At 44.4% G+C, this 14,582-nt stretch overlaps 1 protein-coding gene across 3 annotated transcripts in view; it reads left to right on the top strand.

Annotated features, from left to right (window-relative positions):
* IGF1R (insulin like growth factor 1 receptor) overlaps positions 1 to 14,582 on the top strand; it is a 449,624-nt gene that overhangs the window by 25,527 nt on the left and 409,515 nt on the right. For all 3 annotated transcript variants that reach the window (XM_070762987.1, XM_070762988.1, XM_070762986.1), the window contains exon 2: positions 13,338 to 13,883. In XM_070762987.1, the coding sequence (XP_070619088.1) occupies positions 13,338 to 13,883 (546 nt within the window). The remainder of the gene's footprint in view (positions 1 to 13,337; positions 13,884 to 14,582) is intronic.

Genomic DNA, 14,582 nt, shown 5'->3' with positions numbered 1-14,582 from the left:
TTCACAGACATGTCGCAACCTTATCCTCGGTCCTCGCTGGACCCACAGAGAGCTGCTCCGTAATTTCCCTGAAATACAAGAACTGTTAAAAGGAATCTCCAATCTTAGACCTCTCACTATCCACAGATATCCCACCTGGGACTTACCTTGGGTCCTGGCATCGCTCACTCACGCTCCCTACAAGCCGCTCAGATCAGCATCCCTCTGCCATATGTCATGCAAGGTGGCATTCCTTGTAGCTATTACCTCTGCCAGATGAATATCCAAATTGGCAGCTCTCTCTATCCAGCAAGACCTATGCCAATTTCACCTGGACAAGGTGGTCCTCAGGTTGGACTGTACCTTCCTCCCTAAGGTCAGCTCAATGTTCCACAGGTCTCAAGCTATCACATCACCTTCCTTCTGTGCTAATCCAGACCACCATCTCACAATCAGATGACACACTCTGGATGTCACCAGAGCGCTACGCATCTACATCTAACAAACCAAAGCCTTTGCCAATCAGAAGCCTTATTTGTGGCCTACCATCCCAGGTCCTTAGGCTCAAGGGTCTCCTCAACCATCCTGGGACGATGGATAAGGAGCACCATTGCGAAGGCGTACAAATCAGCCTCCATGCCCATTCCAAGAGGCATCACCGCTCATTCAACCAGAGCACAGCTACATCAGCAGCTTGGGCCACACAAGCTCCACTGGAAGAAGTCTGCAAAGCAGCTACTTGGTCCATACCAAATTCATTCATTTGCCATTACAAGATAAACTGTTACACCTTGGCATATGCAACCTTTGGCCGGAGAGTCCTCCAGAGCATTATCTCTCATAGTCTTGGATCTTTCCCCATGCTAGGGGACATATCTATTGGGTGTGTCGCATGAACACTTCTTCTCATACGCAGAGTGGATAAAGCAGTCACCTCCCCCCCTGTGACTTCTTGTATTGCTTTCTTCCTTTTCTCACCTTAAAACCGAGAGTAGAGTACCTTATGAGCCACCACCATCGAGCGAAGTCTACGGATTCGCAACGTCTGGGGAAGGAGCAAATCCAGCAAGTCTTTTTAAGACTGAAGGCTCGGTCCTGATTGGATAGGACAGCGAGCAGACCCATGTGACTGCTGTACCTGCTCTGCGTATGAGAAGAGGCATTCAGGTAACTGTCCAACGCCTATTGTGCTGGAGTTGCTTATGAAAATCAAAATTGAACACATCTAAAGGGCAGTAGGTTGGAGAATGGCAACCATGTGTAGTTAAACTCTCGGAATTACTTAGTGGTGAGAAGAAAATTACAGTTTGCGTGAAATGCTGAATGAATGATGTTATGTTTGATTTTATGCTTTGGAAGACACATTGTGTGTATGTGTGTGTGTATGCTGCACACTCGAACCTCTCTCTCTCTCTCTGTGCAAACCACAGTCCAATGAAAACACACGGCAGCCAAAAAGAAACTGTAGCACTCTTTGAACAAGGATTAGATTGTCTTTTTATTACGTTAATTTCAAGGCAAAATAAACAAAAATAAGAACTGACTTATTGAATGGAAGATTTTTTTTTCAGAAGAAAAACGAGATTCAGAAAAGAGAACTTGGCTAGGTAAAGATAAAATGGCCGAATGATAAATATGATTTATGGTATAAAATAATTTAAATCTTATTAAACCGTTATATGAACTTCTTTTAAAATCTCTAAATTCAATTTCTCTGTAAGCCAAAGCTTTCCTCGTGGGGAATAAAAGGCTTATTAAACTATTGGAAAACCGAGAACTGATTTTCTTACATTCTCCCAATATTGCCCCAGTTCATATTTTCTATTAAACTATGGTTTACTGCAGCGTTTCCCAACCGGTATGAGACACGGCCAGGTGTGCCGCCAAGCTCCTAGGGAAGCTCCAGCTGGGCGGGGCGCTGCCGGCGCCCCTGCCTGAGTGTCGTCCTGTGGATGGTCTTGGGCTTCACAGTCACTTCCTGGTTCCCTCTCCTCCCACCGCCTGTGTCTCCCGCCGTCGCCTCCCACCAAGCCGGCGGCCGTTGCCGTGGGTTCCTCGAGTGGGAGTTGCCGCTTCCCTCCGGCCAGCCCAGCCATGCTGCTGTAGAAAGCACAGAGGTTATTGCCACTGCTTCTGCCTCCACTCAGGGAGCCACCGTGGTCACCGCGCCTTTTCCTCTCGCTCAGCTCAACCATGATGGCTCCCTGAGTGGAGGCAGAGGCGGCGGCAATAACTTCTGCACTTTCTACGGCAGCGTGGCTGGGCTGCCTGGAAGGAAGCGGCAGCTCTGGCCCGAGGAATGAGGCGCTGGCGGTAGACACAGGCGGTGGGAGGAGAGGGAACCAGGAAGCAACCGTAAAGCCCAAGACCAGCCACAGGACGACCTTCAGCCAGGGGCGCCGGGACTGCGCGCAGCCATGGTGGGAGTAGCGTGAGAAAGAGAGGATTCCATCCCACGAGGAGACGCCCACCGAGCTGCAGGTCCCACTGCCGTCGCCTTCTTTCCCTCCGCCTCTTTCTCCTCATGCAGCCTGAGCCCGCCTTTGCGAGTCCGCCCTGGCTTTCACTTCGCCCCATGATTTCCCCGCAATTTCATCCAGGCCACCTCTTGCCTCCTTTTGAACTGCGGGAAAATCTGCGGGCGAAGCAAAAGCCAGGGCGGGAGAGAAGCGTGGGGGTGGGGAAGGAGGAGAGCCCCTCAGCGCTTCCCCTCCGCCAAGCTGCCTGCTTGTCCTCGCTCCTCGTTGCTACCTCCTGCCTTTTTCCAGGGGCCTTTGGAAGGTACCCAGGGAAGGGGGGGGATTGGGGGTAGCTGCAGCGGCTTCTCGTCCTACTCATCCGGCTGCTAACGCCCGCCCGGCCCCTCTTGCAGTCCCTTCACCGAGCGCTTTTGTCCCAGGCTGTCAGCGAAAGGGCTACAGGACAGGCGGGGCAGGCGTTCTTCTCACAGCTGAGGCAGGATTTGGAATGTCGGGTGTGTGCGTGCGGGCTCCACATCCCCCTGCCACCCGGAACATTTAAAATAAGAAAAACCTTTGCCGGCCTCCGCAGAGAAGAAAGGAAGGGAGAGAAAGAGAGACAGAGAAAGAGAGGCAGAGAGAGAGAGAGAAAGAAAGAAAGAGAGACATAGCAAGAGAGACAGAGAGAGAGAGAGAAAGAGAGACAGAGAAAGAGAAAGAGAGAGAAAGAAAGAGAGCTAGCAAGAGAGAGAAAGAGAGACAGAGAAAGAGAGAAAGAGAGAGAAAGAGAGACAGAGAAAGAGAGAGAAAGAGAGAGAAAGAAAGAGAGAGAATGAAAGAGAGAGAATGAAAGAGAGATAGCAAGAGAGGCAGAGAGAGCAAGGGAGAGAGAAAGACATAGGGAGGGAAAGAGGGAGAGAGAAAGAGAGCAAAAAGGAGAGGAAGAAAGAAAGAGGGATGGCGAGAGAGAAAGAAGGGAAGGAAGGAAGAGAGAGAAAGAGTGAGGGAAAAATAGAGCGAAATGGAGGAAGATTTTTTTTGTCAAAACTTATCTTTAGCCGCCCCCCCCCCCCCCCGTTCAGTGTTCCCCAGGATTTTGAAAATATCAATAATGTGCCGCGGCTCAAAAAAGGTTGGGAAACACTGGTTTACTGGATAAATCACAGATAGCTGCATTTATACAAAACTAAAGGCAAAATTTTGGGCTAAAAATAGAAGTGATTGGATTCACGCAATGACATTAGATGCAGAGAGTATTCACTAACTTTCCCTACTGATTCACAAATGTGAGTGTGCTCTTGCTCACTTCACTTGCGAGCATACCTCCATGCATGTGCATGCTCCTCCAGGCATGTGTTTTGCCTTCCACACATGCACCTGGCCTCGAATACGTGCCTAAATAGAGGAGGCATAGAGGAGGGGTGAGTCCACCTGCGATTTCCGTTGCAAGGCCAAACTGGCTGAATACCATCTCTGATTCTCCTCCATTAAAGGATTCATGTGAATCCAGTACAGTATCTGGTTGTATTGGCGGTTTGACCAACAAAAAGGAATCATCCGTCCAAGGTGGGTAAAATTAGGACCTGGATTGTGGGGGCAATATGCTGGCCCTGTTAAAAAGTACTATTGCTAACATGTTGTAAGGGCCCCCCCCCCCCCAGTCTAAGGAAGGGTGGCATAAAATAAATAAATAAAATAAAATGAATGAATGAATAAACAAACAAACAAACAAACAAGCTCCCAGAATTCCTCAACCAACATGGCTGGCTGGGGAATTCTGTGAGTTAAATACCACACTTTCAAGTTGTTAAGGTTGAAAAAGGCTGTTTTAGATCTATAGACCCAATCCAACCAGTATTTTAGAGCAGGGTTGGCTCAAATTTTTATTTTTGTTTTTCAATTTTCCACTTACTAAGAACCCTTGTGTCCCCAACAGTTGTAGCAAAACAGTCTGAAGTGTTGGGAACATAACTTAATAGCAAGGGCTGCCTGAAGCACCTATTACTCTGAGGGCCAAAGCCTACTTTCACCTCCTCTTCCTCTTCGTCCTTTCTATTTCTGCCACTTAAATGATTTGAGTTCTTTCACTGCTCAGTTCAGGAACTTTCAGAACGACACAGCAAAGTTTAAAATAGAATTTTTAAAAATCCAAGAACATAAAGGCATCATAAAGCTTGACAGTATCACTGCGACAGTGTGCTTTTTCTCATCCCCAGATTCTTTCCTAAGAAGTCAAGCATTTATGAGTCCCCAGAAGCTCATTAATTTATTGGAATAGCAGAATAACAGAATTGGAATTCAACTTCCTGCTCAAGAAGGAGACCATATACCACTCCAGACAAATGGTTATCCAATCTCCTCTTAAATACCTCCAGTGTTGTAGCATCTGTAGCAGTAGTTCTCAACCTCTCTAGTGCTGTGACCCCTTAATAAAGTCCCTCATGTTGTGGCGACTCCCAACCATAAGTCTAGCACCAATTCTAACAGAGCTTTAAACCGATTGGCAGGAAGGTCAGAGGGACAACCCCACTGTAAACGCCTGATTGGTCAGATTGTAAAAATATGTTCCAAGGCACCAGAATACAAACTTTAGTTAATGTAGTAAAAAGAGATTTCCAATGCCTAAGTGTGGAGCTGGGTAAAATAACTGATTCAGTGACTTTCTCAGAGGTGTTACCGGTTTGTGGCCAGGAGGATAAAACAACTTGTATCAGAGAGTTTAATGTGTGGTTAAGGCAGTGGTGTAAAGCTGAAGGTTTTGGCCAGTGTTCCCCGTAAGCTGCGTGCGTGCCCCAAAATACCTTCCCGCGCACTTTTCCACGGGCGCGCTCCCCATCCCCCTGCCAACCTGCGGGGGGGTGCGGGGGGTGGGGTGAGGTGCCAGCAGTAGGAGGAAAGGGAGCCGCGGCCGCCCCTGCCTCCCCACGGTGCTTCCGGCCCCCTTGCGCCCCTGGCCTCTCGGACCTGCCCCCCGCCCGCCCGATCCGCCCCCTCTCCTCCTCCGCCTCCTGCCTTGGGGTGCGACTTCTCCTGTGGCAGTGGCGGCTGCGGCTTCTCCTTGGGACGAAAGCGCTCCCAACCAGGGGGCTGCGAGAGAGGGCTTTTTCCGTGCGCTTTGGGAATGCCTGCCCCGCCTCTCTCACAGCCCCTTCGCTGGGAGTGCTTTCGTCCCGGACTTTCAGCAAGGGAGCTGCAGTAGAGGCAGGGCAGGCGTTCCTGAAGCGCTTGGAGAAAGCGCTCTCGCAGCCCCCTCGCTGACACAGAGAGAGGGAGAGAGAAAGTAAGTGAGAAAGAGAGAGAGAGAGAGAGAGAAAGGGGGGGAGAGAGATAGCAAGAGAGAGAAGAGAAAGAAAGCAAGAGAGATAGAAAGAAAGAGTGAGTGAGAGAAAAAAGCAATAGAAAGGGAGAAAGAAAACGAGAGAGAGAAAGAGAGAGAGAGCAAGAGGGGGAGAGAGATAGAAAGAGAGGGAGAGAGAAAGTGAGAAAGAGAGAGAGAGAGTAACAGGGGGAGAGAGAAAGAGAGAGAAATGACTTGATTTAAAGCATATAGTAAAAAGCACCCAAATAATAACAGAGAAAAAAAACCTCAGGCGTGTGTGTGTGGGTGTGTGAACTCTTGAACCATTTCCAATAGCTCACCTGTTATTGGAAATGGTTCAAGAGTTCATACACACACACACACACACAAGGGGGGAGGAGATAGGGATAGAAAAAGAGGAGAAAATAGTAATAATAATAGATTTTGGTTTTGTTTTATTATTAATTTCTTTTAATAAAAAAAGAAGGGAATTTTTTTCTTATTTATTTATTTATTTATATATTGATTGATTGATTGATTAATTTATACTTCTATACCACCCAGTCCCAAAGAGACTGTCGCTTAGACACTATACTTTTCCGCCCACACCAAAAAAAAATTAGAGGAAACATTGGTTTTGGCTATGTAAGTCATGATGTCAGTAGGTGGTCTAATAGAGAGTTGTTTAAGAGGGATGGTTTGCATCCATCATACAGAGGTACCCAGGTGCTCGGTGAGGAGTTCAGAACTTTTTTGGACAGGCATTTAAACTAGGTAAAGGGGACAGAGATGTAACTGATGTGCATGATTTCTGTCCCCGACCAATGAGGATAAATCAGTTTCTGGAAGCTTATGAAAAGGGAGCTGCAAATAAAATAGATGTAGTTGTTGATGATAAGAGGCAAACTAATAATGAAAATAATGTTCTTCAGGTAATGTGCACTAATGCTCGAAGCTTGAGCAACAAGCTCTGTGAGTTAATGGCCATAATATCTAGAGATAATTTGGATCTGGCTGCCATAACTTAGATATGGTTTAAGGATTCTAATGAATGGCAAATATCCATACCAGGATATACACTGTATAGGAAGGATAGAATAGAGAGAAGGGGAGGTGGAGTAGCCATTTATGTTAAGGAAAGTCTAAAAACAATTCAATCTAAAAACTAATTCAAAATACATGTAAAGATCTGGAGACTCTCTGGGTTTGCATGCAAAATAAAGAAGGGTCTGTCATTAGAATTGGGGTGATCTATAGGCCTCCAGGGCAATCTGAGGAATATGACAAAAAGATGGTGGATGAAATTACCCAAATGGCAGTAAAGGGAGATATTGTGGTTATGGGTGATTTCAACATGCCTGATGTTGACTGGAATATCCCCAGTACCCTTACATGCAAAAGTAAGAATATAGTAGAGGCCTTTACTGGAGCAGCTCTGGCACAGCTGGTTAAGACACCGACTAGAGGGGAGAATATTCTAGATTTAGTTTTTACGAATGGGAATTGGGTTACAGAGGTTAAGGTGGGAGAAAATTTAGGTTGCGGTGACCACCTATGTTTGTGGTTTGATGTAAAAACTGATTGTGAGCAATCCTATACTGCAACCAAAGTATTGGATTTCAGAAAAACAAATTTTAATGCAATGGGGGAATATTTAAATAATGAATTAAAGGGGAGGGATAAAATGGCAGGAGCGAGCACCCAGTGGACTGTATTAAAAAAGGCCATCTTAAAAGCCACTGGACTGTATGTAAGACAAATAACTAAAGGTAAAAGGAAGAAGAAACTGCTATGGTTTAGCAATGATGCAAGGACTATAGTCAATGAAAAAAAGGCTGCCTATAGGAGGTATAAAGAGTCTGGAAGTATAGCTGATAGAGAGGTGCATAAAATGAGACAGAAGGAGGCGAAACATAATATATGCTGCTAAAGCCTCAAAAGAGGAAGAAATTGCCAAATCTGTAAAGAAGGGGGATAAAACCTTCTTCAGATATATTAGTGATAGGAAGAAGAAAAACCACAGCATCACGAAGCTTAGTACCGGAAATAATACATGCATTGATGGGAATAAGGAGATTGCTGACCATTTCAATAGCTACTTCTGTTCAGTTTTCTCAAAAGACACCTTACAATATAATACTATAGAGGGATATAGCATTGCTTCCAGCTGTACGGATTCAGCTCCAGTGATCTTAGAAGCCGATGTCTTAGAAGAACTTGAACGATTAAAGATAAATAAGGCAATGGGTCCAGATGGCATCCACCCCAGAGTTCTTAAAGAACTCAGATCTGTCATTGTTATCCCCCTGACTGATTTGTTTAACCAGTCCCTGTTAATAGGAGATGTTCCTGAGGATTGGAGAATGGCCAGTGTTGTGCCTATCCACAAGAAGGGCAGTAGAGAAGAAGCTGGTAACTACAGGCCAGTTAGCTTGACATCAGTTGTAGTTAAAATGATGGAGACTCTACTCAAAAAGAGGATAAATCAGCACCTAAAAAACAATAACTTATTGGACCCAAATCAGCATGGCTTTACTGAAGGCAAATCATGTAGACTAATCTCATTGATTTCTTTGACTATGTCACAAAGGTGTTGGATCAAGGTGGTGCCGTGGATATTGCCTATCTGGACTTCAGCAAAGCCTTTGATACGGTTCCACATAAAGAGCTGATAGATAAATTAGTGAAGATTGGATTTAATCCCTGGATAGTTCAATGGATTTGCAGCTGGCTGAAGCATAGACATCAGAGAGTTATTGTTAATGGCGAGTATTCTGAGCAGAGACAGGTTACAAGTGGTGTGCCACAAGGGTCTGTTCTGGGTCCTATTCTTTTTAATATGTTTGTGAGTGACATAGGGGAAGGTTTGGTAGGGAAGGTTTGCCTATTTGCCGATGACTCTAAAGTGTGCAATAGGGTTGATATTCCTGGAGGGGTCTGTAATATGGTAAATGATTTAGCTTTACTAGATAAATGGTCAAAGCAATGGAAACTGCAGTTTAATGTTTCCAAATGTAAAATAATGCACTTGGGGAAAAGGAATCCTCAATCTGAGTATTGTATTGGCAGTTCTGTGTTAGCAAAAACTTCAGAAGAGAAGGATTTAGGTGTAGTGATTTCTGACAGTCTCAAAATGGGTGAGCAGTGTGGTCGGGCGGTAGGAAAAGCAAGTAGGATGCTTGGCTGCATAGCTAGAGGTATAACAAGCAGGAAGAGGGAGATTGTGATCCCGCTGTATAGAGCGCTGGAATACTGTGTTCAGTTCTGGAGACCTCACCTACAAAAAGATATTGACAAATTTGAACGGGTCCAAAAACGGGTCCAAAAACTCAACCCTTTTGCCCATTACTGCCGGCATTCGGATCCTTGTTTGGGGGTGGGGGGTGGCAGGGGAGTGGACATGACATTCCCGGCACTGCTGCTGCTTCTCAAAGGGAAACCGCTACCGCTGCCACTATCCTCTTGTCCTGGCCAGAGGGATGTGGGCAGCTCCACCCTTTGGGAGGGCGGCGCTGGAGCAGAGGGGCGGCTGCGAAGGGGCTGGCTTGGCAAAAGCGCTCCCAGCGAAGGGGCTGTGAGAGGGTTTTCTCTGAGCGCTTCAGCAATGCCTGCCCCACCCTTCTCACAGCCCCTTCGCTGGAAGCGCTTTCGTCCAGGACTGTCAGTGAAGGGGCTGCAGGAGAGGCGGGGCAGGCGTTCTCAAAGTGCTCAGAGAAAGAGCTCTCACAGCCGCTTCGCTGGGAGTGCTTTCGCCAAGCGCTTCCGGAATGCCCGCCCCGCCTCTCCTGCAGCCCCTTTACTGACAGCCCTGGATGAAAGCACTCCTAGCAAAGGGGCTGTGAGAGGGGCGGGGCGGGCGTTCCAGAAGCGCTCGGTGAAAGCGCTCCCAGCGAAGCGGCTATGAGAGTGCTTTCTCCGAGCGCTTTGGGAACGCCTGCCCCGCCTCTCCTGCAGCCCCTTCACTGGGAGCGCTTTCGTCCAGGACTGTCAGCAAAGGTTCCGGAAGCGCTCGGAGAAAGTGCTCCCAGTGAAGCGGCTGTGAGAGCGCTTTCTCCAAGCGCTTTCTCCAAGTGCGGAATCCTGGCAGGGGCTGTAATCAAATGGGAAATCCTGGCGGTGACAGTCACAAGGCAGGGAAATCCTTGTGGCAGTCAGAGAGCGCATGCACAGTACAAGAGTGCACACGCAGTACAAGAGCCCACATACCCAGGCTCAGGTTTGTAAAATGAAAATGGTTCTTAAGACAAGGCAAACAAATTGTAAACCCCGGGTTCGTATCACAAAAAGTTTGTATGAAGGGGCGTTCGTAAGACGAGGTATCACTGTATTTGGATGTATTAATTCGTAAAATTGGATTAGAATTTTAGAACTATATAGAATTACATAGCTAAAATTAATGGATGGTACATATGATAAACAAGGGATTTATGATATGTACTGTATGATTTAAGTCTTTGCATTATGAATTTAAAATATACTTGGAAATGTAGAAGATTGTTGAAAGTTAATAATAGTAAATGCTAAGTGCCTGAAAATTAATTGAGCTTGGAGATATCGAATGAAATTATAGAAAAGTAAATATGGAAATATTTGATGCATTGGTGTTCAGATAGATTTTCATAGTATTATTAGATTACTATAATACCATGATAAATATTTAAGAAATGAAGATTTTACAGCATGGATTTATTAGTAGTTGTGTTTTTGGTTTTGCTGTTTTTTTTAGTTTTAATAGGAATAGATATTGGTTTTGTTTTATTATTAATTTCTTTTAATAAAAAGGGAATTTTTTTAAAAGGGAATTTTTTGTTTCTTTTAAGAAGAATGTATAAGAAGGCGGAGTAGGCATGATGGCCTATCTGGATTTATAAGAGGATAATGATATTAATTGAAATATAAAATAACAGAATAACATAGTGGGAAGGGACCTTATTCTGCCCCAGCACCGAGCCCCAAGTAATTATGCAATAAGTTGTCTTGGGTGACATCTGTGAAAAAAATCAGGCATGAAAATTTATTTACTCATTCATTCATTCAGTCATTTTGACTAATATGCCGCCCAGTCCTGAAGGGACTGCCGCTCAGACACTATACTTTTTCACCCACACCGGAAAAAAAAATAGAGGGAACACCTGTAGTCCTTTTCTTCATTAGACTACTAGACATTCCAAGTTCCTGTTCAGAACCATTTTTCATACAGGGCAAAATAAGGGGCCCATCACTAAGCCTGTTTTGGGGATTCCTATAGATAACAAGAAACCATTGGGTGGAAAGATTCTTATTGCTATCCATGCCTTGAGGAAGGTCTTTATAAAAGTTGCAATCAACAGTTTTCTTCTTAAGAGCTGCATTACTTAGTGAGATAGTTGCTGATCCCAATTGTTGGTTGTTAACATAGCTCTGTTTGCTTAAGATGCTGGACTGAAATGAAACCACATTATGGGTTGGGAGCCTTGGTGGTGCAGTGGTTAGAATGGTGTACTCCAGGCTAACTGATCGCTCACTCCAGGAGTTCGATCCTGATTGGCTCAAGGTTGACCCAGTCTTCCATCCTTCCGAGGTTGATAAAATGAGGGCCCATATTGTTGTGGGGCCACATGCTGACTCTGTAAATTGCTTAGATTGGCATGGAAAGAAAGCACTCTGAAGGGCATATCAGTCTAAGTGCTATTGCTATTAATGGGTCGTTTCATTTTAGTTGGTGAAAGCTCTCATATACATCGTAAAGTTTGAGTTGTTTAAAGACAAGAATAAAAGTAAGTACTGGCAAGTGTTTTCATGAAGTGGCTTTTATTGGTGGAAGAACTCCACTTGAAGAGACTTTAGCTCCGAATTCCAGGGATTGTTTGGTGCCTTTTCCAAACAGCATTAAGCTGTAATGATAATACTGATGGTTAGTTGTATATTGAGTTTATTCATTTATTGAGTGTTTAAAAATTATGACTTATAGCAGGGATGTCAAACTGAATTTTTTGAGGGCCGGACGGGATGGGGAACAGGGGATGGGACAGATGCCTCCTGCAGCACCCTGCTGCCCAAAACAGGGTGTAGGAGGGCTGCATGAGGACCCCCTGTGCCCCATTTTTGACTTGGATGGCACAGCACTTCACCAGTCTAAACGGGGCATGGGAGGGGGGCTCACACAGGCCTCCATAGCCCATTTTATCCAGCAAAGTGCTGCAGAAAGCCCTCCAGGCCCCAAAACAGGGTGCAGAGCGCCTCATTCATGCATGGTGCATGCATGATGAACACTTATTTACATTTGATTTCAATTTTTTTGATTGATTGATCTCATATCTGGTAAAATGGCTGACCCATCTACTGTACATCCTATCTTAATACATTTCTAATATTCAAAGTATCAGACTTACAGTCTCATAAAAAATAATTGGACATCCGGTTGGCATCTTCTTCTGATAGCAAAGGAAAAGTTGTGCTAAAATTAGATTTGGAAGGAAAGTATAGGAGGAGAACCTGGAGGTGGAGTTGAAAGAGGAATCAGCCTTGAATCTCTACTTAGCCTTCCTTGAATTCCATTGACTCTTGTCTAACTCCAAGCAGTTACTGGTTATGGAGATTCCTGTGGATAGTCTTAGCAATAAGGCAATTTGCCGTATTTTTTGGTGTATAAGACACACCTTTTTCCTCCCTAAAAGAGGCTGATAATTAAGGTGCATCTTATATTCTAAATGTAGGTTTTTTTCTCCTAGCCCTAACTAGCTGCTAACGATCTTCTCAATTCTTACCTTGCAAGTTCTTTTATTGTTTCTCTCTGTGAAGATTGTTTTCCAAGCCTTAAGATTTGCAGAGTTTTTTTCATTACTCTAACTTGCTCCGAGTAAATTTCTTTCCAGCCTTAACCAGGTGCTAACAATGTTCCCAGCTCTTACCAGCTTGCAAGCTCTTTCATTGTTACTCTCTGCCAAGAATGTTCTCCAAACCCTGTCTTTGTAGGGTTCCCTCCCCATTGTTTTATTTGCTCCAGAGGTTTCTTTCCAGCCCTAACCAGATGCTTTTAATGTTCTTTCATTGTTACTCTCTGCGAACAATGTTTTCCAAGCCCTAAGTCTTTGCAGTTTTTTTCCCATTGGTCTAACTTCTCCAAATGTTTCTTTCTAGCCCTAACTAATCAGGTGCTAATGATGTTCCCAGCTCTTACTCACTTGCAAGCTCTTTCATTGTTAATTCTGCAAGGAAGAATGTTTTCCAAGCCCTAAGTCTTTGCAGAGTTTTTTCCATTGCTCTACTTGCTCCGACTGTTTCTTTCCAGGTGCTAATGATGTTCCCAGCTCTTACTGGCTTGCAAGCTCTTTCATTGTTACTCTCTCAGAATAAAGATTGTTTAAGCCCTTAATCAGGTAATAAAATAATGTGCTGAAGGTGACCAGACTAAGGACGCTAGCCAAATGAATATCTGATAAGCAGATTTTCCCTACTTTTCTCCCCCAAAACTAAGGTGTGTCTTATATTCCGAAAAATATGGTAATCAAACTGTCACTGTGAACCTTTTCTTTTTGTGCCCAACAGAAAGTCGATTTATGTTTGCATTTCTAACAACGTGAACTGAACTGTCTTAAATCCCACTCTTTTTGTCTCCACAGTTTGCGGGCCAAACATCGACATACGCAACAGTATGGAGGAACTGAAGCAGCTGGAGGGCTGCACAGTGGTGGAAGGATATCTCCAGATTTTGTTGATCAATCAAGGGGAGGACTTCAGCAACTTCCGCTTCCCCAAACTCACCATGATCACCGATTATTTGTTGCTTTTCCGCGTGGCTGGCCTGGAGACCCTCAGTGACCTCTTTCCAAACCTGACAGTGATTCGGGGCAAGAGCCTCTTCTACAACTATGCCTTGGTCATCTTTGAGATGACCAACCTCAAGGAAATTGGTCTGTACAACTTGAGGAACATCACTCGGGGAGCCATCCGTATTGAGAAGAATTCTGACCTCTGTTACCTGTCCACGGTGGACTGGTCTCTGATCTTGGATGCTGTCTCCAATAACTACATTGTAGGAAATAAACAACCAAAAGAATGTGGGGATTTGTGTCCAGGAACGGTGGAGGAGAAACCGCTGTGTGAGAAGACTTCAATAAATAATGAATACAGCTTCCGCTGCTGGACTTCCAACCACTGCCAAAAAAGTAAGAGTTCACTGATGGTTCAGTTTTAACTACTAATGCTGTCACCTGTGTTGTTTGTTTGTTTAATTTCTAAGCTGCCCAACTCCTTGCGGCTATAACACACACACACACACAAATCCATATGTTTCTTGTCTTCTTCAACTTTGATCAGGGATGTCCAACCTTGGCCACTTTTAAGACATAGTTGGCTTGGGAATTCTGGAGTTGAAGTCCCTAGGTCTTAAATATGGCCAAGGTTGGAAACTTCTGAATTAGATGCACAGGTAGTCCTCGAGTTATAACAGTTTGCTTAGTGAACATTCAAAGTTACAAGGGTCCTGGAAAAAGTGACTTATGAACATTTTTCACACTTAAAACCATTACAGCATCCCTATGGTCACATGATCAAAATTCATGGTTTATATTTATGACAGTTGCAGTGTTCTGGGATGATGTGACCATCAAGTAAATTCAATGGGGAAGCCAGATTTGACTTAACAAGTCTGTTTTCTAATTCCAAATTTGGCAAGAAGAGTCATAAAATGGGGCAAAACTTACTTAACAAATTATCTCTTAACAAAAATAAATTCTCAAACCAATTGTGGTTCTAAGTTGAAGTCTACATGTATTGGGACTGCAATTCCCATATTCCCAAAGGGCATTTATTTATTAATTAGATTTTAAAAAATGTATCCTGCTTTTATTACTTTATAAGTGTTG

Source organism: Erythrolamprus reginae, chromosome 10 (assembly GCF_031021105.1).
Source record: "Erythrolamprus reginae isolate rEryReg1 chromosome 10, rEryReg1.hap1, whole genome shotgun sequence".
Lineage (NCBI taxonomy): Eukaryota > Metazoa > Chordata > Lepidosauria > Squamata > Dipsadidae > Erythrolamprus > Erythrolamprus reginae.
Note: the sequence above shows the minus strand (reverse complement) of the source record. Positions and strands in the feature narration are given on the sequence as shown.